At 37.0% G+C, this 27497-nt stretch overlaps 1 protein-coding gene and 1 long non-coding RNA gene across 3 annotated transcripts in view; one reads left to right on the plus strand and one right to left on the minus strand.

Annotated features, from left to right (window-relative positions):
• The window catches only part of LOC124293977, a 97633-nt gene extending 74256 nt beyond the window's left edge, over positions 1–23377 (plus strand). Inside the window, exon 6 of the long non-coding RNA XR_006903841.1 lies at positions 23271–23377. This is a non-coding gene — a long non-coding RNA (uncharacterized LOC124293977). The remainder of the gene's footprint in view (positions 1–23270) is intronic.
• Positions 1–23379, minus strand: part of LOC107221592 (lachesin) — a 106140-nt gene extending 82761 nt beyond the window's left edge. The window contains exon 1 of one of the 2 annotated variants that reach the window (XM_015660637.2): positions 23158–23379. In XM_015660637.2, the coding sequence (XP_015516123.1) occupies positions 23158–23305 (148 nt within the window). In that variant the 5' untranslated portion in view covers positions 23306–23379. The remainder of the gene's footprint in view (positions 1–23157) is intronic. The other variant, XM_046737151.1, reaches the window with a different exon arrangement.
• Between the last annotated feature and the right edge of the window lie 4118 nt (positions 23380–27497).

Raw genomic sequence — 27497 nt, forward strand, 5'->3', positions numbered from 1 at the left:
ACGAAAAGATTTCTTTCATCATACTTGCAGTAAAAGTCAAAAAGTTCTTCATCTCTATGTATATTTAACCTTTGTCAAAGTTCAGTCTTTTACATAATTTTTTCTCTTTTTTATAAATCATGATTTTATGTATACATCTATTATAGAATGGTGGAAAAAAGTTACAATATGAAACGCAGCTTTAGCTACGTTCCAAAGTTTTGAACAAGCAGGTGAAATTAGTCGGTGTATGAAAAAGTTTCTGATCGATTTTCAAACTTATATTTTATTCACACACATACACATGTGTATTCAATATCAAGGTGTAAGCTGCGATAACGTCCCTGATCTGTTTGCCATAAGATTTCTTTTCTTTTTTCGTTTTTGACTTTTCTTTTCCTGGATTTTTGACAGATTTGTTTTTGCTTGTATATTCTAAAAAAACGTTGGGTTGATATAAATTTTCGTTTGGACAATTTTGGCGATTCCATTGTTTGTCAAATATACTGCGCTATGAAAAGTCAAAGCGAGAATAGTTAGAATAATTATAACTTGATGAATGAAAGGAACGAAAAGAATTGTCAAACATAGCAAATACCGATGAGAAAATCCCAAAAATATTTCAAACTGTTCAACACGATTCCGAATTAAGGAGAAACCGTGAAACTAATTTTTTTTTTTTAAAGAAACTTAAACATTCCAGGTACCAATCAACTAAAATATTTATTCGTTTCTTTCTTAAACTCAATTCAGACTTAATCTATTTGATTAACAATATTCCTGTTGTTTCTTTCGGTTGAAATTGTCCAAATGCAAATCATTTTTTCCAAATAATTCCGCCGCATCTTTCAAGCTGAAGTTTCGTTGAAAGTTTCATTCGCCACTATTTTCAAACTATAATCCAGGTCGAAAATCTATAACCATAAGCTTTTGTTTATATGATTACAACTATATACACCATGTGATGTTGGAAAAAGAATCAACCCATTTGAATTGCTTCAGTACCGTTTACTTACACAACAATCGTAAAAATTAAACAAATGATCAGAGTGGTTAAGCGCGCGTATCGATCAATTCCAGGCTGCATGGAGAAGTTAAATTATCTGTACACGTTATTATTATCGGCAGGGAAAAATTCCACGTCAAAAAAAAAAAAAGGAAAATCAATAAGGTCTCATTTTCAGACACGCGCTGTTTCGCCCGAAACCCTCGATGAAGACTGCGTATCCGGCATATCGTTGCGGGTTGAACTTTTTTGCGGCTTGACGGTTGAGGGGGTTGATTTCAAGGGTGGTCGAAAATCCGGGAAAAAAAACTCGAGGGAAAGGTTGAACGACGTGCAACGGGTTTCGTCAAGTAGTAGGAGAGACACGCGTAACCTGGACAGCGATCCGCTCTTTCTCTATTTCCCTCTTTCTCACTTTCTCTATCTCTTTCTTTTCCTTTTCCTCCGCACGGATCAATCATCATCAATTCTCCGACATCCGATATACGCAGTGCTCGTCTCTCGCCTTCGGGGGTGAATTTATCTCCGTTGGGTCTCTTTGTTTCCCAATTTTAGTAACTTATTTTTTCCTCATTTCCCTTGTTTTTTTTTTATTTCTTTGCCCCTGCTCTCCTTTCCCCTCTTTTTTCAACCTCTAGTATTTTCGGCCTCTGGTTGGATGATGAGGAAGGATCAAGCTCCGGTTTTTGTTCCACACTCACGAACTATCTCGGAACTCGCGAACTTCTTCCTTTCGCATTCTCTCACGTTTTTACACGTCGAGTAGCTATCCTACTATGTATATATATATGCGTATATATAGGAAATCGTGTGTTCAGCTCAGCCGGTTCACCGAATAGTTTATCGGCCATTCGACCATTCGAATTTTTACAGGTATGAACGCAGAGGCGTAATTCTTGCGTACGTAAAAAAAAAGCACTGCAAGAAATTACACTGACGTTGATTTTCATCCACTTATTATTTGACTACAAATTGTTGCAAAGATTTCTGAATTTTTATTATTTTTAGATTCGTTACAGATAATTTAAGACCGAAGTATAATTATTTCTTTTCCTCGACCATTTTTCGTTTCGCGCAATAAATACCATTTCGTTTTTGGATCTAGAATCGGAGTGGTCGAATTTCGAGCATCCTATTGAGCTTTAATTATGAGCTTCGCGTGAAGTTTCAAATCGAATTACTAAATCTATCCTGCATGCAGAAAATTACTAAATCACGCGGTGAACCTGATCCTAGCGCGCAAATGGAGATAGAGAGAAAGAGAGAGTGGGAACTGACTGTCGTAAATATTATTCAATATACGATATGCCAGATACACATGAGATTGTGTATAGAAAATGATTCTCAGCTTTCGAAAGTTGTGGGTTATCGACTGGCAGTGGCTGTGGCTTTTGTGCTCGATGCGAAAACGATGAAAGACGTTACCTCACCTCACCTCACCTCACCTTACGTTTACGTTGCGGAAGGGCGTGAGCCGAAGTTATGAAATTGCGAGCGCAAAAGTGTAGGGGAAAAAAAAATGAAGAGTAAAACGAGGAGAAAACGAAGACTGCAAGGGATGAGCGAAATCGGATTGGAAAGGAATTTTACAGCTTGACAGGCAGTAATCATTTTACACTTATATACCAGACGCGCGGCGTATTATTTATTTCTTCACTTCGATATCGATTTTTACAATCTTAATTAAATACGAGTCCCCTCTCTTTAGTTTTTTGGTTTTTGCAAAACGAGCTTGAAATCAGACGGTTGATAGGTCCCATCAAAATTATTGGATTACCAGAGCTGTCGGAAAAGGTTCAGCATCCAGCGCAAAGCTTGACCTGCATTTTAAGCTTTGTTTCAACTCTGTGCCGTATCCCATTCTCTAGTGGTAGCTTATCGAAAAAAAGCTCAAATTCACTCTCTCTCTCTCGTAATTTAGATGATATCGAAACAAACGCCAAGCTCTTTACATTTTGTTTATTTCCTCGTTCGAAATCGAGCTTGAATCAGTCGTTTTCATAGTTTCATTCATTTTTCAACACTCCTAACCTCGAGAATGGAAAATTACAAATACCTACTTCGAAGGTTCGTTCCAAATTTAGATCAAACGTGGAGCTAGAATTTCGACCTCAAAGATTGTAATAGTTTTTTTTTTTTTCTACAGCATTAACTCACCAATAAATATTACAACTGGAAATATGGGTACGGCGACTAAAACTACTAGCTCAAATTTTGAGCTTTCACGTTTTCAGAATAAAATAAATAAAATAAAAAAACGTAGGGCAAAGAACGTTTGGTTTCGTGGAGTCTTCTCGCGCTTTGATACAAGTATACAATACGATTGATTGATTATTTTTCATCCCACCTCCGCTGACAAAAATAAAATAAAAGACAACCGTATTATGATCGATTTTTGTTCTACAGATCAATTTTCTGAGTAATGTACCAAAAATTTCTCCTGATTCTCACAAAATTCCCAAGTGACCGCTACGCCGATAGATCGCTGGGTGATTGGGAATTATCGAATTGCGAAAGGAGAGACTTCGTTATTCTTTATCGGAGATAGAGAAACAGAGTCAGAGAGAGAGAGAGAGAGAGAAAGAGAGAGAGAGAGAGCGAGTCAAAGGTATGGGGGAAAATAAGGCGGAAGGGAGCGAAGAAAACTGACCAAACAGAACAAAAATCGATACATACCAATACAGTACGTATACACACTATACGGTACCTGTGCTACACATGCACTGTACGTATTTAGATAAATTCCGAAAGCTCGCCAAATCCGAAGACAAATTCGTCCCCGTATTTAACTGAAAAATTGAATGAAACGCTAACATCGCTTGTATAGACGGGCGGTGGGGGGGTGAAGATGTGGGGTGAAAAAAAGAGAAGGGAACGGGGGGAAATGGAGGCACTTAAGCGGAGCTGTAACTAGCTGAAAGGGTATTTCGCTTAATCCAAGGGAAAGTAAATTTAGAAGCCCGCCCCCCTCCCTCCCCCACCTGCCCTTCCCACCCTTGCGCCATTTATTTTACTACACATTTCGCAGGTAAATCGCCGCACGCTCAAACTGCCACGGCACAGTGGGTATCGCACCCCGAGTGAATCCCTGCACGCAGGGGTGTTTTCGGTGAATTAGGGACCACGGATCACCACCCCAAAGAAAGATATTTAATGGTTTCCGGTTTGCTCCGATATCCACCATCCCCTCATCTTTGCCGTCGGAGAAGTTTCCTTTCCCCTCGAATTTAAATAGGGCATTCCACGTGAATTCGAACTAAGTAAGACCCTCACGCTCTAGGATTTGGTACGTGACTTTTTACATTGTACTTAAAACTGTAAAAATCATCCGAATGTTTGTTTTCAAATTTCTCTCACTGCCTCTGCTTAGACCCGCGCACCCAAAGCTTCTGAAATGATTGTATTTTGACAATGATTGAGACATATTTGAAGATCCTGAAAGTAATTGAAGTGGGCAGGCGATACGATAATTTTTATTTATTTGGATTTTGAATATTTTTTTTTTACATTTCAATCGAAACTTCCAGATTGCTCTTGCAATTAGCGAATAAATCCTTGAACCCTGTAAATTGTAAAGAACAATCAAAATGACTACGAAAAAACTGTTTAAAAAATTATCGTTTTGCCTGCCCACTTTATTAATTTTTTTCATAATGTTCACAAATCTCGCATTCACTGTCTTCTGTCGGTACGGGACAGGGAGGGAGCGGCGGGGGGGGGGGGGGGGGGGGGGGGATCCGAAAAAAACTGCAATGATTTTCAAAGCCAGAACGTCAACGTAAAAAACGTGGATCAAATCCGAGAGAGTGAGTCAGAGTCAGACTCTAGTCGAATTGACGTGGAATGTCCCATATACAGAGCGAGTTCCTAACGACCGCATGGTCCGTCGTCTGCTAAAATTTAATGCGCATGTGCTACAATCCGTGAGTAGTTTTTATCCAGGGCGACCAACCATCGTAAATGTAACCATTTGTGCATGAATGTAATATGTATGGATGTGTGTAATCAGGTTTTCTGTTCGACGATATCTCGAGAACGAGGTGCCGGATTTTTCAATGATTTTCGTCTCAATTGACGTGGCTTTCCAAACTTAAAACTGATTAGATTTTGGCGTTTATCGATTCGGTACTCTTTGAATTACTTGAATAACAAAATTCAAAAATATAAAATAAAAATGATATCTTGAGGATCGATGAATGGATTTGAATGAAAATTGGTACCGTGACGTTTTTTGGCTCGGTTATCACGAATCTAAAGTCAGATTTGCAAAATTTACATTTGGCGTACTCAACGTGTTGGAAAAAAAGACTAAAAACATTCCGATTTTTATGATATTTGATAGTCAAAGGTTCGCTGAATATGACGAGTAAAAGTCTAAAAATATTCGGATTTCGGTAGAAACTAGTAGACAGAGGTTTTTCGAGTCGTCGTCACTAAATCGAATCCAAAGTCAGACTTCCAAAACTCGTTATGCAAGTGGGTCCGTTATAGTGATTCAGAATGATCAAAATCGTCATATTTTCATGTAACCGTTCGTTACGAATTTGAACTTGCAGTTCGAAATTCGAATTAGATAATATGCTTTTTTTTTCTGTCAACTTGGAACCTGCAGCGTGAGAACGGGAAGTTCGAGGGCTTTTTGATGACCGCCCTAAAGCCGCATGTTTTTTTTTTTTTCTTCTTTTGCTTGTACTAAATTTTCCGTGCGACTATTTTTTGCTCATCAGTTATTTGTATCTCTTTTTCATTATCTCTCTGGAATTTGAAATCCTTGTTTTCATTTTATTTTTTTTCCTCACATCGTATGCATGCTCATACCATATTCCATAATATATCGATCCGATCACTCGCCTTCTGCCCCTCTTTTCGTTTTCTAATACATATTTTTCTTACTTTTTCATTACACACATACCTGTGTATACATACACGCGTACAGCCTGAAAGGTAATGCGTATCAATATAAAGAGGAGAAAAACGAAAACTGAAAAGAGGGAAACGGAAGGGCTAGGGGGTGTGGGGTGGGTGGAGGGGGGGGGGGGGGGGGGGGGGGAGAGAATTCCACCGTACAGACACGAGGCGTATGGCAGCTCTATATATATATCGCCTCTCTTTTCCACCGTAAAAGGTATACAACCTCCGCATCTATATTATATACCTGTCCCTCGATCTTCCTTAAATTGATATAGCCGTATTATATGACAGAATGCGGAGGTGAGACTAAAGCCCGAGATTTATCGTGTCGCTTTTCTTTGACGTGAAGGCACCCTAGGACTGTTATATCATATACGTACACATATATATACATTTATACGGTACGGAGCCGTGACGCTTAACGCACCGCGAAATAACCCCGCGGACGATTTCCTCTCGTTCGTATTATTTTCTTACTTATTTGTTTCTTTTTTCCTTTTCAGAATTCCAAAATTCTTTCATCCACTTGTTAGTTTGATGATTAATTCTCGTTGAAAATTTTTTCCTCGGCCTCGTTTTTACCTGCAAGTTGTTATTATACATGTTGGACATTCTTTTCCAAACCGAACACCTTTCTGACCGACATATTTTTGATTTAGCTGAATGTTTTTTTTTTTTCACGAGTTCTATATCGAAAAAAAGTAGACACGTATTCGAGGATTTTATAATAGAACCGGAGTTATGAATTTTTGAAAAATGAGTCTCCAGGCCGAAAATCACCAGTATCTCAAATTTTAGACCACCTCTGTTTTCAAAAATATGTGGAAAAAAGAATTCCTCGAATACGTGTCTCTTTTTTTCGATATAGAACTCTTAAAAAAAACATTCGGCTAAATCAAAAATGTGTCGGTACAATTTTTATCCAAATCTGTCCGATTTGTAAAAGAAAGTCCCATATACACTACGTAGAATCTGGATGAATATACTTAAATGTGTTGATAAAAATATTCTCAAAGCTATTTTTCATTCTTCGCGTAAATTTCAATTTTGTGCAAATATTACACACGCCGTCGACCTCTTGTAATAATAATATAAAATTTAACGCCCCGTTTTCGCTACGTGCTTCTTTCCTTACGTGCGTGTAAGTACGCATGTATTTGTAGACGCATATATTCATGGGAGAATCTCGGAATTTGGCGAATCCGAGTGAACACGCTGCACGTTTTCGCGGAGAGAATTCATCTCCAGTTTGCACATCAAAGACCAATAAACGCGTTGCGTACCACACGCGCATTACATAACTCTGAACATCGGTACATGCATAGACACGTGAATATCTACATGTACAGGCACGGTGATGAAGAAGACCCGATCTGCGACCTTGCAGAAAAATTACCTTCTATGTTTAATTATTTATTTGCATCGCGAGTAGCTAATGTCGGAGAAACGAACGTGAGTCAACTCACTTCGTCGGGCGTAAATAACAATTATTGGCATATGTATGTAGGTACAGTTTATTTTTGCGTAAGAGAAAATTATACCGAAATGTTATTTATTCCAGATCGTGTAGGAATCGAAGTCTTTACCGAGATTTCAATATTCTTTTCTCGAAACTTCTTCCTCTTTTTCTTCTTTTATTGTGTATTCGATTTTTTAAAACGTTTCCGGTGACCGTAATTACGATTTGCAATTCCTACGAATGTGGGAAATTATACGCGGAATGAAAATTTGCTCACGCATCTGACGGGATGAAGAAAATCGATGTCAATATTGATAATATCCAATTATCGTATACACGTATACTTATAACACGTATATACGAACGAACCTAATGGTAAGGGTCCGATGAAAAGCGGGGCTAATTAATAGGCTACGTAAATACAGTTAGCAATTAATTAAGAGACGCGCGTTGCAGAATCACAGCAGCGGAAAATACCGTTGAAATCAGCCGGTGAAGAGGGAAATGCGAAGAGTGGGGGAACGGGATTCGTAATTAAACAAATCAGTCACGAATGGAAATAATTAGGGGAAAATTTTAATAATCAACTGCTGGGAGTGGCCTTCGAATTTCCCACAGGTGTGGGTACGTGTGTATTGCGCCTGTATAAATATACAAATACACATACATGTACACACATTCGCATGTGCACAGTGTACGTACGAATCTGGCTTTGAACGGAGGGGAAACAATTTTGAGAACCGGGGACCTTAATGATCTGCAGGCCGGTATTCCGATCCAGTCATCCGGTAAACTGGATTCCCCTTCCCCTGATTCCTCTGATTCCTTCTTCCTTCGGTCGAGTCGTTATTATTATATTATACGTATAAACGTTTTGCAGATTTATGTATCTTCGAATTACGCTTTAATATTAACGTTTAGGTAGGTATATAAATCAATAATGTTCTGCAAATTTCCCTGATCGTCGAATCTTTACACGAACGATATTGATATTACGGATCAGAGAAAATAGGATACGGAGGAGTCAATTTATTTTTTATTTCTTTGGTCTTATTGCAATCACTTCGTGGCGTTTTTCTAATTCAGGACTTATTTTTGTATCGAAAATAATTGACCAAACCGAAACAGGTTTGTTTGCTTCATAGTTTTTAAAGGACGATATGTAACCGAAAAGATGATGAAAGAAAATAGTGGAAAAAGGAAACAAAAAACAACGAGATTTATATATTTCGTAGCTAAAAATTAAAGCGAATTTTCAAATGTACAGAGAAAAAAGTCGTGGGAAAAAATACATTCGAAACGCAAAATACCCGAAAATATTGAAATTTTTCCTGCATCTTTGTGTGAAAAGAAAGACATAAGAATGCACCTTGAAAAGAATGTGACGTGTTTCTCTTTTCTCCGGCTCAATCTTTTCTTTCTACCATTCTCTTTTCATCCCTTAAATTTCTTTTGCCATTTTTTCATCCCCCGAGCTTCCACGCGGAGTGGATTTTTCGACGATCTAAGAGATCGTAATTCTTTTGGGGGTTTCGGCGGTTTTCGTATCTCACATAGATATACGCAACGTATTACATATACATATACAAACGTAGATCCGTACGGTATACATGTATAGGATATAACAAGATTTGTATATTATATGCTAGTCGGCAGGTCGGGTTTTCATATTCGCTTCGAAATACTTCACCTGAATTTGTATAGTATATGCACTCTACGTGCACAACGTAAAACTATATGCGAGGGTTGAAGAGAGAGAGCGAGAGAGAGAGAGAAAGCTTCGTCTGCCGAACGCCACCAGCTCTGCATTCAAATAGATCGCATTTTGGCCAGTATCGATAACCATCCCCTTTCCTCTTTTCCCTTTTCACCCCTAATGCCGTTTCGGATAGCACGCTGCAGGTATGAAGAGAGAAGGAAAGAGAGAGAGAGAGTGAGAGAGAAGCGGGGGGGGGGGGGAGGGCAAACGAATCAAGCACCGTACGCGTGCTGTATAGAAATTTCTTCATTACGCAAACACGCCGTCCAACAAGCTGCAAGCTCATTTCTGCCGCTGCAGCTGCAATCGCGTCAAACACGTAATCATTAAATGAAGTACAAACAGTCGGGCAAGGGAATAAAACAAACGTAGAGCGAATGAAAAAAAAATAAATAAAAAATAAAAAATAACGTCAGTCGAAACGCGAAAAACAGTCACTCGAAAATCATTCCCAATTCCGGAGGTGAAAAACATTTATGTTACTTTTCACGGAGTTTATATTCTATGTATGCAAACGAATCGATCAACAATTATTAGTATAATTACAATGTGTATGGCTGATTTCGTCACACGCGGTCGACAGTTGCAATATAATGTTATCTAATATTCGTAACAAATTGGTTGAAACAGTTTTCCGCACAACTGATTTAGCCCACGTTTAACTGTCATCCTTGGCTCGAACAGCAGCTGTGATTTGCGAATTACCTCCGTTCTGTTTGTAATCCGACGAAGTGTACAAACGATTTAATAATAGTTTTTTTTATGCAGTTTACTATAGCTACAGCTATTTTCATATCGAGTTTTTGAAACTAGATAACAGATATCTGAATGCTGGGATTTTTTTTTTTTTCTCTTTTTATATATAGTTATACAAGTCTGACGGATAATTTATATCATCATCAATTGTCAATCGCGATCGCATAATTAAACTGATTAAACAGGCTTGAGCCGTAAACTGAAAATTCTCGTGAAACGAAAACAGGTTCTTGAAAAGTTATTCAAATCTGCTCACTTCAATTTTGGCTCGAATATTTTCGGTTTTGGCCACAGAATTTATATAATTTATATGATAATTTTCAAAAATGTCGCAGTTTCATAATTTAACCCTGATAGGTCACTTGGGGTGAATTTCACCCCAGACATTTTTCAAACTCCACATAGAGTCCCGTAGTCGTGGAAATGGCTTCGAAGCGCGATTCTTCATGCGAAATAAAGACCTTTTTTCGACATGTTTGGCACTTTCTTCAACTTTGCCGACGTTTTACTGTATTTAAACAGTCAATTTTTGGTAGGAAACTGAGAGAGCTTTTTCTGCGATCCTTAAACAATAGTTAGATATTTTTTTTTTTTTCTCGACTTATAGAATTCATTTTTGAAGCAAAACATCACGTTTGGATTAAATTTACAGAGGCTGGGAGGGGGACAAAATCTGAAAAAAATTAGAATGTGCTTTAGAGTTGGAACAACATTATAAAAAACAGCGGACCAAATCCAAAAGGAAGAGGATCAGACCCTACACGGAGAGAAATTTTTAGTTCCGGTTACCGCTCAGTCCTTAACTATTTTCATTTCTTACTACGACCGAAAAATATATTTCTAGGTAGAAAATGAAAATTAGTTTCGCAACAGTTACCGGAAAGTCTAGTATCCGTTACTATTCTTCCCATTACGATCACTGTTGCAATATTTTCTCCTAACCGTTGCGAAAATTTAACGCTTGTGCAACAATAAATTGACGTTAAAGCCTTGTTTGACTAAAAAAGTAGAGTAAACCTCAGAAACTGATTTTGCGTTGCAATTATCAAAAAAGGATCGACGATAGCGCAAAACGGTTACGCGTACCTCGTTTTTCGTAATTCCAACAACATTCGAACAGTTTTTTCAACGATACATGTTTTACTGAACTTTTCTACTTACTATACAAATGAATTGATTGTGGAATGCCCCATATGTATACGTATAATACGTACATACATGTTTTGTACGTACGTTTTTTACCTACATATGTACATGGATAAAACGACTGGCGTCAGAAGTGGAAGAACCTGGTGACATTGGCTGTTTCGGAAGAGGCTGATACATGGGTTCGGAGTGCGTCGTAAAAACGCCGAGAGTAGAAGAAGGTGATGAAGAAGGCGAGGAGGAAGACGGAGATCGTATAACACGGACGATTGTTCGGGAGCAATCACCATATTGTGTACCTATATATTACCTATCCAGCTTCCTGCCTTTTATATTATAGGTACACGCCACGCGTCGCTGTGTCTTGGACACGAGGGTCAGTCATTGAAACCCCCCCCCCTCTCACTTTCTCTCTTTTTTTTTTTTTTTGTTCCGCAAGTTATCACACGGCGTCGGAATCGCACGGAAAAGAAAAACAAAAACCTGATTTTTGGGGTTATTTTTTATTATTCTCTTTTTTATTCTCAACAACTAATCAGCAGCGAATCAAAGTTTTCTTTTCCTTTTGTGTAGGCTCTTTTCTACCCTTCCTCAATATTCTCTTTTAACCTTGGTTTTTAACGTTTTCGCAAGTTCTTATTGCACTTTTTTTATATTTGGCAAATTAGTAAGGAAAACATGTTATCGTAAAGACAATATTCTTTTCAATAAACGAGCTGGAGAAAAGTAATTAATTTGCCGATACAGGTGTGACAATTACAATTTACACGAAATACGACGATTCTTCGTCTGAATGCCTTTATACTATTTTTTCAAAATTTCTCCAGCATACGTTTTACGGATAAAAAAAAAAAAAAACAAAACCGTTCAGCTTAGTAAACTGAAAAGGGAAAAATAATCAACAGTGCGATACGCGTACCAAACAATATCGCCGAAAAATGTGTAATACTTTTTAGTGGATTAGAAAATTTGATTATCGTATAAAATTTCTCTTTTCTCTCCATTGATCATTGAAATCATTTTGAAACCAAACCCGTGAATAAGTATTTCAGAAAGGACGTAACTTAAAAAACAACGAGAAGAAAAATTTCAACACAACATCGAAATCGAAGTATGATTGAAAGAAAAATAAATAATGAAAAAATCGTAAAAAAGAACAGAATTGAAAATTGACGATTGAGCGACGAAAATCTTGTGCGACACGTTTCCGAGTTTCTCTTAATTTTATTTTTCACCTCTTCTTTGTACAAATTCCGGTTGTCATCCACCGTTTGGATCAAGCTTGAATTTGATAGAATCGTCGTCGACTCTCGGAGTGAACGTGGAAAGGAAGAAGAAAGCAGAGTGAGAGATGGAGAGAAATATCGTGTTATTCATAGTCAAACACCGACTCGGTGGTTCGAGCTTCTTCAACGGAGGCGCATGAATTGTTTGTGAAATCCCGCGGGGTGAAAAACTTTTCAAGAGCTGGATGGGAGATACATTTATGAATAAACCAACGCGAACCGCTTTTCTATCAACTTTCACGCAGAATTATTAACTCCGGAACATATCGCCGTATATAATATATATACGTATGTATACTCACACCTTACGCCTCATTCGCATCCGCCAGTCTCTTATATTCTATAACATTTTCTTTCATACGTGGTGCGAAAAAGTTGCGGTGAAAGCAAAGGAAACAAAAAAATAATATCGAAGGTGTGAATGGAGGGTGAGAAAGAAAGGGAACCGCTGAATGGAGAGTAAAAGAAGAGAATCTGTCCTCTGGGAAACACGATTTTAAAAACAAAAATTTTCTACTTTTTCTCTTTTTCGTTTCATTTGTTTGTTATTCTCACGTTCCTTTCGAATCTCATCGCGCAGAAATCTCCGATTCATTAAAAAGTCAATAATAATACTAGGAATGAAATCATAGTCTGGACTCGCGAGGTTTTTTTTTTTATTTTATTTTTATTTTCATTTTCTTTCTGTTTTTTCGTTCTGTTTTTTATTTTCATGTTTGGCTTAAAAACAGTGACTTATAAACCTGTATGGGAATATTGAAAAGGATACAAGGGAAAAATGAAACTCGTTTCGAACGTTCAGCCGAATGTTTGAAACCAAAATTTCAATTATTGAAAAATTCAGCGTTCATGTGCAAGTAATTCATTTTACCGCTTGAAGTTATTCGATTTATTGTGCAATCAATTTCTAAATAATTAACGATCGTACATCAATCTATTCTGTGGCCAACAAAGACATGTTAATTTGACCGAATTTGCAATTGCTCAAATGTATTTCAATTTATAAAAAATTACAGATCGTAATTAATGACCAATGTAAATTTCTCGAAAGAAGCTTTTTCCGGGATTAAAATTTTATTGCACCTGTACAAAATATATATACAACATTGTGCAATGGCAGGTTGAATGATTCGCGGGGGGTGTAAAAAGCGGGAAAATCCTCCTGGGATTTAAGGATTTTTGTGCGGCTACAACCGGGGATTTTGCAATCACGGTAATGAGAGACAAGCAGTCTTGCTAAATTTGTCAAAGTTCTTGAAAAAAAATATCTTTCTGTGCACAAAGAAATTATGTGTCCCTGCAGTTAAGCAAAGGAATTAGTGATTGACGAAAGAATTTATAAATTAAAGAGGGGAAAGAGTCAAGGTATCAAAATTAGCGAAATGAATTTCGCCTCGAAATCCGTGATTCAAACCGTGACTAATTTTTAGGGCTTTTTGGTTTTTTTTTTTTCAAGAAATAGCAACCCGGGATTTGAACTTGAAACACGATAATTAATTATTGTACTATATGAATAAAATTATAAAGAAAAACAGAGAAAAAGTTTGCTCGTATTTAATTACAGATTTTAAATTACCTGAACCGAAAAAACAATTCAATTTTCTCGTGTTGATACTCGCAGATGATTTCTTTGAAAATTCATTTTACCGTGTGGAAGATGAAAAAGAAGGGAGAAAAACGGATTGGAGAGAATAACGTCAATACCGACCGGAAATTAGGGTGCCGGATCGAATCGAAGTGGAAGTTGAGAAGGAAAAGGTAACGGAAATACGAAGAAGAACGGCGGCTGTATTATGTAAATATAAAGATGCAAGGCTTGATACGCAAAATGATTTTAAGCGAAAATTGAGTGACTGGCCCCGTTTTCCGACATTTACGGTAGAACAATTCGCCGTTTCATTACCGATTCATCGCCTTGTCGCGGTTTCCTTGTTAGGTATACCTAGTAATTATTCTCATGCTCGTTGTCTCGCAAGACGCGCTTCGTCTTCGCGGCTTCTCCTCTGCTTTTGCAACAACAATTATTTCACGCTTGGGAAAATCGTCGTCGAGTGAAAATTCTCAACTCTCCTTTGCTCTCAGACAGGCATTGTAACGTAGCAATTGCGATACGAAACGTGTCTGCGAGATACCAAAAATATTGGAAAAAATATTTTTACGATCATAAAAATTACGTTCGTGTTGCGGAAAGAGTTGACGAAATTCAGGTAGAATTAATAGAAGTTTACGGCAATTAGTGAAATTGAAATTCTTCGATTTTAATTCAGAAGTTAATTTTCGTCCAGTATTTATAAAGTAGCAGTGAATTTTACGATTCGTACTAAATAATGGTCGAAAATTAACTTCCGAGGTTGTTTTTCGACGCAGAATTTTCATCTCTGCAACTTTTGTACGAAATTATTTTCAAAATTTCTTATCGTTGACGCGATATTCCCGGAAGAACAAAAATTTCCCTCTTTTTCCATTCGTGTATTTTTGGGTATAAAACGAAGATAAAAATCTATTTTGCAGCCACTTCCAAACTTTTTAGAACAAGGGACTCTCGCTAACCTTGACGAGTGGTCTGACGGTTATTTGTCATAATTTTACCGCAAAAACAAATATTTTTACCAAAAAAAATGCCTCCTCACGGATTCAGAAAAATGAAGGTACCATTTGTTGCGCTATCAGTTGTTACGATAATTCCAGAAACACCGAGAAAACCGTTATTTATTAACCCTAGCGGCAAGGCGATTGAAAACGATTGGTCAATTTCGTGCCATGGCTTAGCCACGGAAGTCTTGCGTGAACGCAAAACGGTAAAATCGAATCTCCGAGCGTGTTTTCCGCCCCTTGGCAAGGCGGCGAATCGATCGGGGTGCGCGGAGTGCGAGAACATCGGGGGTTAATCGCGAGGACTATTATCGGCGGGCGTACGGACAACAATTATTAGCCAGGTGCAGGTACCCGGAGTCATTAGGCTTGGTTCCAAATTCGCAAGATACACATAGATCACCGTGCGCACGGTGAGCAGGGCTGCTGCCACCCCATTTCCCCCGTCTCGGCGGTCCGTCTGCGTCCTCCACCCCTTTACACACGCACACACAGACAAACAAGGCGCATGCATTAACGGATTGCACCCGTTTATCGGGGTCAGATAACGAGGCTCGGATTCTCCGGAGCTGCAGGCTTCCCTTAACGCTCTGCGCCATGACTGCGGATTCGGACAAGTTTATGGCTGTGGGGGGTCTTCTTAGGCCGCACCCTTGACTGAACGGAAAATCACGCGGGGCTGGGATTCGAACGGAAAACAGGGAGGACGTTGTTGTGCCGTGTGTGTAATGGTGCAAGGACGTATGCGCCGAAAAGGCGAATTTCGTGGTAAAAGAGCGTATAATTTTTTTTTTTTTTTTTTTCTTTGTTCGCGGTAAAATTAACCGATAAAGTGAATAAAGATAAGATATCTTGAAGTTAGTGACCGTTGGAGGATTAGTGATGGGTAATTTTCGTCTTTCGCGCCAACCGGCCAGGCGTCAACACCGTGCTTGAGATATGTCGGTAAATATAGCCTGAAGATGATCGGCTGCAGCCCGATCGAAACGTTGCCATGAAATATTGCTTAGGAAAAAAATGTCTCTTCAATTGACCAAGACTCGACGAAAATTACCCATCGTTAATAAAGATAAGCGGCCTTATGTTTGGATACACCCTTTCAACACCAAAATGTGTTTTTTACTTAAAACATTTATAAATGATATTAGTTCACATCCGCCATATTTGTCCTTTTTCCGTAAATGACTGTAAAACCTTGGAAACGATTTCGAGAATTTTAAAAATTTTATAGCTTCTGAAAAAATAATTTCGGCCGTAACGGTACGTAAGGTCGAATCCGCTATTTTAATTTTTTTGCCTCCAAGAACACTTTAACCCGTTGATTTATGGTGGTATGTATTCTTATCACCTATTTGATTTCCCTTTTTTTTTATATATTCAGAGAAATTATCATCATGTTTATTTGCGGTTTTTTACTATTTGTGATAGTATAATAATAAGTCTTTGGTACTCGAGAGTAATAACAATGTAAATTATTATCGTTAGAAACGAATTAATTGAAAAAAATCGTACGCATATGTATGTTCTACATAAATGATAAGTTTCTGAAATCGGATTACAAAAATTTAAGATGGCGGATCCAATATGGTGGACGCAAATTTGAACTCAGTGAAGTAATGTTATTCGGTATAATAGAGCTGTTTAACATCGACCGCAAAATCGATGCCGGAAGGGATAAAAATGTATAAATAAAACAATGAAAATAAAAATCAATGCGTGGGAGTTTTTCGTTCGATGATCGTAGGTGAAAATGAATAATCGGCGCTGCAGCGAAGCTGAGCTTCGGCCGCTAGAAAATAAAGCCTGAAACATGGTTTTGGTCTGGCTTCGAGAGCGTCTGCAGGTCGTATATTCGAGTCTCGACCCTCGCCTTTGGCCTCGTGTCAAGCAACGCGAGTATTGTTCGAGCTGTAAAGTTTAAACCACGGAGCGGCAGAATTCAGGAGAAGGAGAGAGCGAGCGAGAGAGAGAGAGAGAGAGAGAGAGAGAGAGAGAGCGTGAGCTTTGTCGAGAAAATGGGCTTGACAAAACTACAAGCTCGACCTCACAAATATTTAATTTAACTTTGGAATAGCATTCATTGTTAGCCGAGCCTATATTCCCGCGTCCCTCGACGAGCCAATTTTTCGACTTGATCCCTGCTCCTTCAGGCACCACGCGTGCGGAGGTGTAAGCAATACAATAATAATAAAAGAAAACAAACTTTTCTTCACCCCTCGCGCATTATCAAATAATGGGTATAGCGAGTTAAAAGAGTTCGGCGAAAAAATATTCGAAAAAAATAAGTTGATAAATTTTCTTTCTTTTTTTTTTTTCCTTTTTTTTTTACTCAGAATATTACGTAGGTTCGAAATATGAAAAACTTAATTTTATTACAGACAGAGAAAGGATTTGTGGAATTTAAAAAATATGGCAGAAACATTTTTTTTTTTTTCAAGCACAGAGTATTTATTTGATTGATATATAAACAAAATTGTCGGGACAGTAATTTAAATTATTGAGTGAAAGCACGTACGTTTGAGAGGTTGGGCCACTCTAGAAATTTCGAGAAATCGATTTTTTTTTTTTTTGCAAATTACTATACCTGCATCTTTTAAGAACTACATTTTGGCTCAAGGCCCGATGACGAATTTCCAAATATTGCAAATGTCATTAGCACTTGAATGAAAAAATGCAACGGGTTCAATAGAGTCGAGTTCAAGGCTGGAGAGATCAGCCTGTGACGAAGCTGCGAATGTGGTAGAAGGCCTCCCTTATGTCCCAGAAATCGCCGATTAAGGGCAAGAAAAATTTCGAATTCATCTAATATAGAATCAGTGTCAAAACCGAGGTCGTAAGTTTGAACGCGTTTATCTCCAAACCACGTTTTTCAAGCTAGGCGAACTCATAGCTCGAACCAATTGACCTCATTACCAATTGACTTTAAAATTAAACTATACATTCAAAACCAGATTCGTTCTTTTGTTATAAACAATTTTCGGACGACTTTTGTTTTCCGTAAATTTTGAAATGAACTCTTTCTTCAGCAGTGCACCATTTTTACAAATATCAATACTTCAAAAGGATCCTATGCAATTCTATATCTGTTGTCATGCATAATCGAGGAAAATTTGTTTTTGAAAAAAAAAACATCAGAAAAGAAATATTGTACTGGCGACATTTTTTTATCAAACACTACGAAAAGAAAAATATTTTCCACAGTTCAATGATGGTTTAATGAAAGTCCGTTCATAGAATTTCGTTCATTCCATCTTTTTGGTGAAAAAATCCCAAAACTAGTAGCCTAGCGCCTTGAATCAGTGAAATATTTCAATGGCGTATTCGGTAGATTAGACAATTTTCTTGTACCCGTTTCTGATGAAATGGAGATTCTAAACATGACCGCAAAAAAAAAAAAAAAAACTACAAGAAAAAAATGCTTCAGAATACTTCAAACTATAAATTAATCGAAAATCAATGAAAACAAAGCCATGTGACGGTTTTCTGTTTTATTATTAATGGACATTTACTTTCGTCTCACTTTCTCTCTATTTCCGTGTTCTCTGATTACTTTCCATCATGTGCAGGGAAAAATTATACGTTACACGACTCGTACAATGTGTTAAGAATTTGAAAACGAGGCTGTACGGTATAGAAGGAAATGAAAAAGTGAATAAACAGTGATCAAGAAAAGAAAAAAAGCTTCGCACGTGTCTGCGAATTACAAGAGACACGATGTGTAAAACGCGATGGAGACCGCGTGTGCAGCCGCGTCTTTTCTCGCGTGGAAAACTGGATAATAAAAGTCTGTGCACAGGCGGCGAGGGGTGCAATTAGCGTTATTAATCACCCCCCGTTCCCCGAAAGCTCCGCTCTATTTTGCGGCCCCCTCTTCGCCCCTTTTTTTCAGCTCTTCCTCGTCACGCTTCTCCTTCTTATTCTTCTTCTACTTTTTCTTTTCGCCCTAATTCTTCCCCATTTTACCCAGACGGTTTACGGCGTTAATTCAAGTGTTCCCGGGGACTCGGAGGTGGAAAAAAGACGGAGTAAAAACGGAAGGGAAGAAGAACTCGGGACGGAACAAAAAACTGTTCGATCGAACGCCGCTGTGTTTCAGTTCCTACAATAAAATTCAACAATCATCTAGGAAATCAAATTTTATCCTAAATAACGGCTTCGTTTTTTTTTTTTTTTTTTGGTCTTTTGATATATATCAAAATATTCGTTTATAGTGAGAATAAATTAAACACGATTTAACACGCGGCAAGATTTTTAATTCCAAAAGACGAAATTTCTGAACTCAAATTCATCTCGAATTATACATTTCGACTTGAACTTCGCCGCCACGTATTTTCTCAAGTTCGATAATAATAATATGACAATAAAGTCACGCGCTTAATTAATTCTTTCTAGATCGAATATATGTAACCAGATGTCACTATGATATTCAAAAAGAAGGAAATAAAGAAAACCTAACCACGAAGTGAAACGAGAAGAGATGAGATGGGAAATGAGAAAATCCGACCTGTAAGATTTGTATTCTAGTTGTGTATTTTACATGCACACATCTATACATAAATGTATATTTATATGTATATATGTATATATATATGTATATAAACATATGTACATGTATTTATACACACACACACGCGCGCGCGCGTGTATATACAGAGAACATTATTGTGTTCGACTAAAATTTTCATTTCTCTAAGTGCGCAGCTTCGTTCCTTGAGACGTTCGTAAATATCTTGTATACATAAAATATGTGTGTGTGTGTGTTTAAGCGCACGTGAAACTCGCATAAATTTTGATATTCGAGACGTTCTTTTGTTTTGCGAGGACAAACGAGTTCGTAATTTAATTAGCGCGATATTTTTCCTGCCTTCCATTAATTTTTCTGCTTCGTCTTATCCTTCTTTTTCGTGTTCCTCGTTGTTGTCTTATACAGGATATTCGCACCGGATATTTATTGAGATTAAGGTGACGGCGTAACGTTGATTAACGAGATTCCGGAAAAATGTAGTAGAACAGGAGTCAACGTCGCAAAGAGCGGAATGAGAATGCAAAACTAAAATCAAAAGCCTATTTGCGTTTCGAGTGTAAACCCGCGGGTCCGACTGACGATAAGCCGATTAACCTTAAAACGTTTCAATCGCGGTTCGCTACTACTTATCAACCTTAACTCAACTTTCGTCTTTGGCCCGCATAACTCAAACGAAAAGTCGCCCATGCTCGGTCCCTTATTCGATATGCAGAAGAGCATTTCGTTATTTTCATTATTTATACACACGTTTTTAAACAGAGGGAAGTAAAAAAATAATTAATTTCAACAAATTGTAAAGAATCGATTATATCGACAAGATTAATCTTTCACAATTCTTATTTTTTTTTTTTTCGATAGTAATATCGTTCAATTGTTACATTAAATTTGCCGGAATTTTATTGTAATTTCAAAATGAATAATTTTTTATTTTATTTTTTTTTTTTTCTACAAAATTAACCGCAGGAATGTAAATTTTATGTTGTATAAAAAGATATAATTAATTGGGGAGAAAAATTTAGAAAACTTTTTTTATCTCTCTCTAATTCTGTGAATTTTTAGTCACACATAAAGTGAAAATTGGATATCAATCAACGAGAATTGTTTTTTCCGTATTTTGTATTCACGAGATGGAAAAACATAAATATCAAATTTCTCTGTTCAACAGGCAACGATAACGAAATTCGGAGGAATAACACGTGACACGAGTTTCACACGAATTAGCGTTTAATTGGTATACGCGGGTTTTGTGCGAGTACCTGCAAATTATTGTTCTATTTATTTGATCAAATCGGCGCTGATCGACTCGAAGAGTTTTTATTATTTCCACAGTTTGCAAAATTTCTGAAACTCCGCGTAAAATACCAGGTGGGTAATTATTGCAGACAAAAGGCAAATCAAATTCTAGATTTTCGCGAAAAATGTGCAAAATAACGATCAAACAATAAACGACATTGTTTAATCATTTCTTCGTTTCGTTTTTCTTCCAACTTTTGGTCGATTATTTATCTCCGAATTTTTTAAACTTTCCCTCATTCACCGAACGCAATTTATGCCTAACTATTCGAGTCCACTACTTTCCTCGATAATTTATTTTCCCATCGCGTTGAGTATAAACTAAGAGAGAGAACGAGAAAGAGAGAGAGAGAGAGAGAAAAATGATGAGAAGAAAAAATAAAGAGGCTAGATTTGATTAGATGGTTATTTATTATGACGTGGCCTAGAAATAGGCCAAGGGACAAACTGGCGGTATTATAATAGCAGATATGTAGAAACCAAGAAAAAGAACGAGCATTAAAATAGTGCGATACAATAAATAATTTGCAATGAGTATGCATAAAAATACTTTCTTAAAGAACTACACAAAACTATTTCAGGAGTATGTTGAAATGAATGGTAAAATAATGGTAAAAATATGTGAGTGGAATGCACTCTTATATGTAATAGTCTGGGAAGGTGATGAAAAAGTTATAGTGAGTAAAAGTGGTGGATTGTTGAAAAAAGCAAGAGACGGAGAAAGAGTGAGAGAGAATCAGCTTGGTGAACAACGTTTGAGGTAAAAACCACTTGTAAATCAACCCGCGTTTACTACTGTACATACATTTTTATATATGTATGTATACTATACATGGAATATGTACTAAAATATATATATATATATATATTATATATATATATATATATATACGTATGTATGTATATTCCAGGTTTTGTGGACTCGCGATTAATTGCGCAAGGGCAGAGACCGCAGGTTGGTTTAAAACTGGAAAAATCCAGTATAGAAATAAGCGTAGCCTGATGAAAGGAGCAAAACTGTCCTCATTCATCACAGATGAAGAAATAATTATTGTTAGTTTTATAACAATTGCAGTAATAGCGATGCATGAAAAAGTAAATTGCATACAATTATTAAATTCACAAGTGGCATGTTGAGCATACTCGTTTAACTTTTCACATTATTGTACAATTGTTTGAATGTTGTCGGAAATTTTTTCTATTTCTTCGTAAATTAAATATCGTATTTGCAGAATTTCAACTCCACGCATGATTTAATAATTGAAAATACCGTTCTTTCTGTTCTATGTACACCAAAGTGCAAATGCTCTTCTCTCTCTCTCTCTCCCCCTCTCTTTCTCTCTCTCTCTCTCTCTCTCTCTCTCTCTCTCTCTCTCTCTCTCTCTCTCTCTCTCTCTCTCTCTCTCTGTCTCTCACTGTGTGAAAGCAAATATAAGCAATGTAGATAAGAAAGTGTGTCTTCTTCGTCAATTTCTTTCTGTCACCAATTTCGACACACTCCATTGTGACTTCAAACTTACAAATATATTGACAGTATCGGCTTTGATTGGAAAAAGTATTTATCATGTCTTACATCAAGCTTATATTAAAACGTGTGGTGTATATCATTATTATTATTTAAGAAATGTCAACGACAAAAAACAACATATTTGAAACCCTTTGCACCGAGTGTAAATCGCAAACGGTTTCAACGATTTATGCATTTCATCAATTTCTCCTCGTCTATTCAGAAGCTTGATGAAACTCACACACGAAAATAAAATCGACGATTATATACCTAATTTTTTTTTTTTCAACAAATTTTTGGCAAATTGCTTTAAGCACTGAAACTTACAAGCTCGCAGTAATTTTGAAAAATTTTTATAACTGCACAGGTTTGCAGAAGTTTTTTGTTCAAAAACAAATTTAATACTAATCACATCAATCTTTCGAATTGAAAACAAGTTTTTCACGTCTTTTTCAGAAACGAATTTGATAAAAATCGCGTAAAATTTTTGACAATAAGCGCCCCGATAAGCTCGCTATTAGTGAAAGAAAGCTGAAATCCGCATAAATTTTCCACGTCAAATCGCGTGAAGCTTTCGAACTGAGAGTAACCTCGCGATTGGTAAAACAAATTTGAAAATCACACAACTTTATCATGTCTCTTTTAAAAATAAACCGGATACAAATCGCGACAAGCTCTCGACAATAAGCTCGCTATTGATAAGAGAAATGTGAATTCCGCACAAGTCTTTCATGTCTTGTTCGAAAAGCAATATTAGAAACAGCCCGAAAACTTGATACAACGATCTCACAATCGGCGAAACTTTGAACACCACGCACGATTTTACCGCGTTGTTTTCTCTGCGCTGAAGAAGTTTCGCCGCGATTTAATGACTCGGGTTTTGCAATAAAAAAAAAAAGAAAAAAGGTGTTTTTGTTTGAAAATCGCATTCCACTCACCGGGGGACGGGGAAGACGAGCTTTGGGCGAACGACGATCCTGTAACGAGCACGACAATCACAACTCGTAATAAATAATCGCGTCCACGTTTGCCCGCGATTTTTTTGTTGCAGGTGGCCGCAGTGTAAGGACATTTATGACCGAGCATAGCGCCGGAAGTGAACGACGAGATACTGCGCGCTCGGCATCCCGACTGAGGGGCCGGCGTCGCGACGCGGGCGTCGCTATCTAAACGGGGAAAACGCGGCGCCTCCTCGACTTTCCGGGGGCGCGTGGAATTTCCGCGCAAGCGCCGCCGTCGAATCATCTTCTTCCCGCACTCGCTCGCTCGCCGCACACACTCGCCGGCTAATCCGACGAAACCCTCTCACTTATCTCCTATCAATAGGGGCGCGTTAATTATCGCCCTCCGAAGCACCTGTGGCATGCTCTTTGAACTTGCCTCTGCAAACCCCCGGCCAACTTCCTCTTTCAACTCTTCGCTCCGCGAGCTTTTGGCCCCCGGCTTTTCTCCCGAGTCGACGAAAACAAAAACTCGCCCCTCAATGCTTTACCGCAGAAGCGTTCAAATTCGTACCATCAAAATTTAAGCCCCTGTCTACCTGCGAGATGATGATCGATGAGTTTCTCTAATCGGTAACGATTCGCGTGATCGTCATTATTGAAGAAACTATAATCCGGTGATTATTCGTACTTCGAGAGATGATTTTTTGGTAATTTTTGTTCCGCTTTGCCCATTTCAGTTTCTCACAATATTATACTAACAATTGACGAATCTTGAATTGATTTTTTAAATAGATTTCCGACAAAACTTGCTAGGCATTGATTATTTGAACTCTAGGCACGTTAGTAATTTTGAACTGATTTTTAATTCAGCTTTAAACAGTTGCTATTTTATCGAGATAAATTTCTAGCTCCAGTGTATGTACTCAGTTCTCAACTAAATTTTAGCCTTTCACCATTACCGAACAATGGTTATAAAATAAAAATTAGTTTTGTATAAACTCTGACCTAAAAATCTATCATAAATGCAACTATTCTTTTTGGGGATGGTTATGTTTAGTAGATTAGGATATTTTCTTGTAACTATCTGATACACGCGCAAGAATAAATTTTTTTCAAGACCTTAATTGTACCAGACGACTTGTACTATTGCCAGCTGTAATGACAGTGAACAGTTACTTGTTCTACATTTTTTCTTGTAACTCCAACACTGCTTGTACCGCTTTTGTAACAATAGACATTTTACTACGATTTTCTAGTGACTTTGAAAGTTGAAATAAAGGCAAATAATAAACGGCTGAAAGGCATTAGTTTCATCTTTAGTTAAAGCTTACAAATTTGAAAAATGATCCGTAATTGTCTTGAACGAACGTTTTTCAATAACTTTCACGTTACGACTTCAAAACCGTTTGTACAGTTCTTATAAAGTTTAATACACGCGCTATTCTACATTGTAATTTTTACAGTAACATTCTTAACATGCGGTATTTGACCGTTAGTTACTTATAATTTGCAAACCTTTCCCTGGATAAATGGCAGCTAAACAAAGTTTATTTGAAAAATAAGCAAAAAAATAATATTCTCCCTTCTTTTTTCTTCCCGCATCAGCGAAAACTTGTTATTACGTACATCTCTCATTCTTGTTACATCTACCAAGCGTGGTACGTATTAAGTGTGTTATATTATTGTACCTATACATGTAATAGAAATACAAAAGAGAAGAAAATATCACGCGATTAGCGAAGCTGGGAGAAATCTATCGTCGATGGCTGTAATAAGTTATAATGTTCTTTCGCGACATGAGTATAAAAAGAAGAGGAAATACGAAAAATATTGGAATTCATATAAATCCAGGTTAGGTCAAAGTCCAGGATTTCTGAATGAAGAAAACCGTTTCTCATACTCTTGACCCGTTCAACCCCCCATCCCAAAAAATTGTGAATTTTTCCATAATTAATCATTGAACAAGAATTTGGAAAAATGAGCTTCAATTTTCAAGCCAACTTTTTTTTCTTCTTCACTTAGTTAATGTAAATAATCTTTTCATCCAATTAGACGAGTGAATTTAAAAATACCTTGGATAAAAACAAATTTTGGAGCTTAAGACAGTATCTGCTTAAACTGATAAAGATTTCAATATAACCTGAGTCACTTATATTAAAAACCGAACAGGAATTGGATTCAGAAACTGATCACGCGGTTGAATTGTTTTTCCATTCTCATCTTTAAATCCCTCTGCATATTTTCTCAGTCCTTTTCCTATTTTATTCCCCTTTGGGAATGAATGAAGATTGCTCGGTGTGCCGAATTGCAACCATCAGGATGAATAGATAGATTTATCGAGAGCGGTGTTACACTTATTTCTTTTCCCCTGGAAAAAAAGCGTCTCAATTCACGAGTCAAATTTTCCTTGGGTTTCAGTGTCGGAAATTCATCGCAAGCTTTTTACTTTTCCAAACGACATCGTTTGACTTTACCGTCTTTTTACTTACAAGCAAATCTGCGCCCATCGTATACCGTAAATCTAAAACCACCGAATCCAATTCAGTTTTCCTAATTTTAATCCAACCGAAGGACCGTTTTTCGATGCCAAGTGAATTCCCTGGACGCGAATTCAATGTTGAAAAGAGCTGCTGCTTTTTGTTTCAAGCGAATAGAAGACTGAAAAAAGCAAATTCGATAAACCTGTGAATAATTTTTCGAACGTGAAACATGAGCCAATTTCATGAGAATCGAGGAAATTGAAGGTCTTTAGAAATTAGTTATAGAGGAAAAAAACACAGCAGATTTATTCCTCCAAGTTTACGAATCGTCAATAAGAAATTGCAAGAAAAAAAAACAACGTTTTGACCTTCTAAACACTTTTTAATTTATGCTTTGTTTCGAGTAATATTTACGACACGTTTTAACAAAATCGATAAGTATAGACCATACGAACGTAAATTAAAATTCGTAACGCTTGGAAAATTGATGATAATATTCTATGAACAACGAGTATGAAAAATAAACCTAACTGTAATGATAGTAATTATAATGATACGATGATTTGATTACTTAGCAATATATTACGTATCAGTATCTTGAAAAATGATTTCTCGATTCAAATTCAATTGAATAATCCGATTCCTCTGGCACGAATATTATAGCGTTTTAACTGCTTCCGCGGCTCCTTGGTTTGAATAAACCCAGCTTAATTGGACTCGAAATACATATATTTTATATATATATATATATATATATATTCCGCATGCCTTCCTGGCGATTTCATTTATTCGCGTTATTCATCATACGGAATATGATGAAACGAGTCGGGATTATATGTGTTTCCTAATCACTTTTCCGTACGTATTGCGTATATAATTTATTTATACGTGAAAATACTTGCACACAACATTACAGTCTCTTTGTTTAATTTTGTTTTCAATTATTCTTTCTCCCTCCTTCTTTCACCCCTCCCTCAGCTACATATTCTTTTCATCCTATTTCTCCTCGTTTTAAGATTTACCTCCCAATTGCAGGTCGTTAATTGCCAATTAATCCAATTGCAGCCTCCTTTTTTACTCCCGGTCAATTATACGTTTTTGTTTTATCTTCAGTTTTTTTTTTTTTCGTTCTCTTCTAGTGCTTGATAAATATCATCATTTCTTCGTAATGAGATATTCCTCGATTTTCCAGCGTTACATTCTTTTCCCTTTGTACGAACGGAATATTTGCAAGTTGGGAGAGATAAGAAAAAAAATATCGAAGAACCGGAGAGAATAAAAAAAATTATTATTCTTACTTCGTATATCGTGATTGACAATTCGCTATCAATGAACGAAAATCCGAACCGTGACGTTAAATGAAATATGAACTCTGACTGTTAGGTATTGTGACATCGTCGGGATCAATGAAGGAATTACGAAGCAGATATATTCGAGGCGTATAAAACTGCACGTGAAATGTGCTGCTGAATAAAGCCTTAATTGTTTATTCAAAGTACCTTTAAATACTTATTTCGGTATATACTACCTATCGTAATATAAACCAGATGGCAATGAATCAACTTAAGCAAGACTGATGCCTTTTCACGCTTGAGGCATGAATAATTTATTGTGAATTCATATTATCATATAAAAATAAAAATAACGATCACAATGAAAATATATGGTACAATTATATTAATCATGAAACGAAACAGCGATTAAGAGTGCAAAGCGAGAGATTCCAAACGGACGAGAATCCTTTCGGAGAAAAAGTTTGATCTTGTGAAAAAAAAATTTGTTCATTCAGAGGCAAGAAACGTATTTAAATTGATTAAAGTTTACTTCGACGTTTCGAAACGTAAAGAACTCGTC

Source organism: Neodiprion lecontei, chromosome 4 (genome assembly GCF_021901455.1).
Source record: "Neodiprion lecontei isolate iyNeoLeco1 chromosome 4, iyNeoLeco1.1, whole genome shotgun sequence".
NCBI classification, from domain to species: domain Eukaryota; kingdom Metazoa; phylum Arthropoda; class Insecta; order Hymenoptera; family Diprionidae; genus Neodiprion; species Neodiprion lecontei.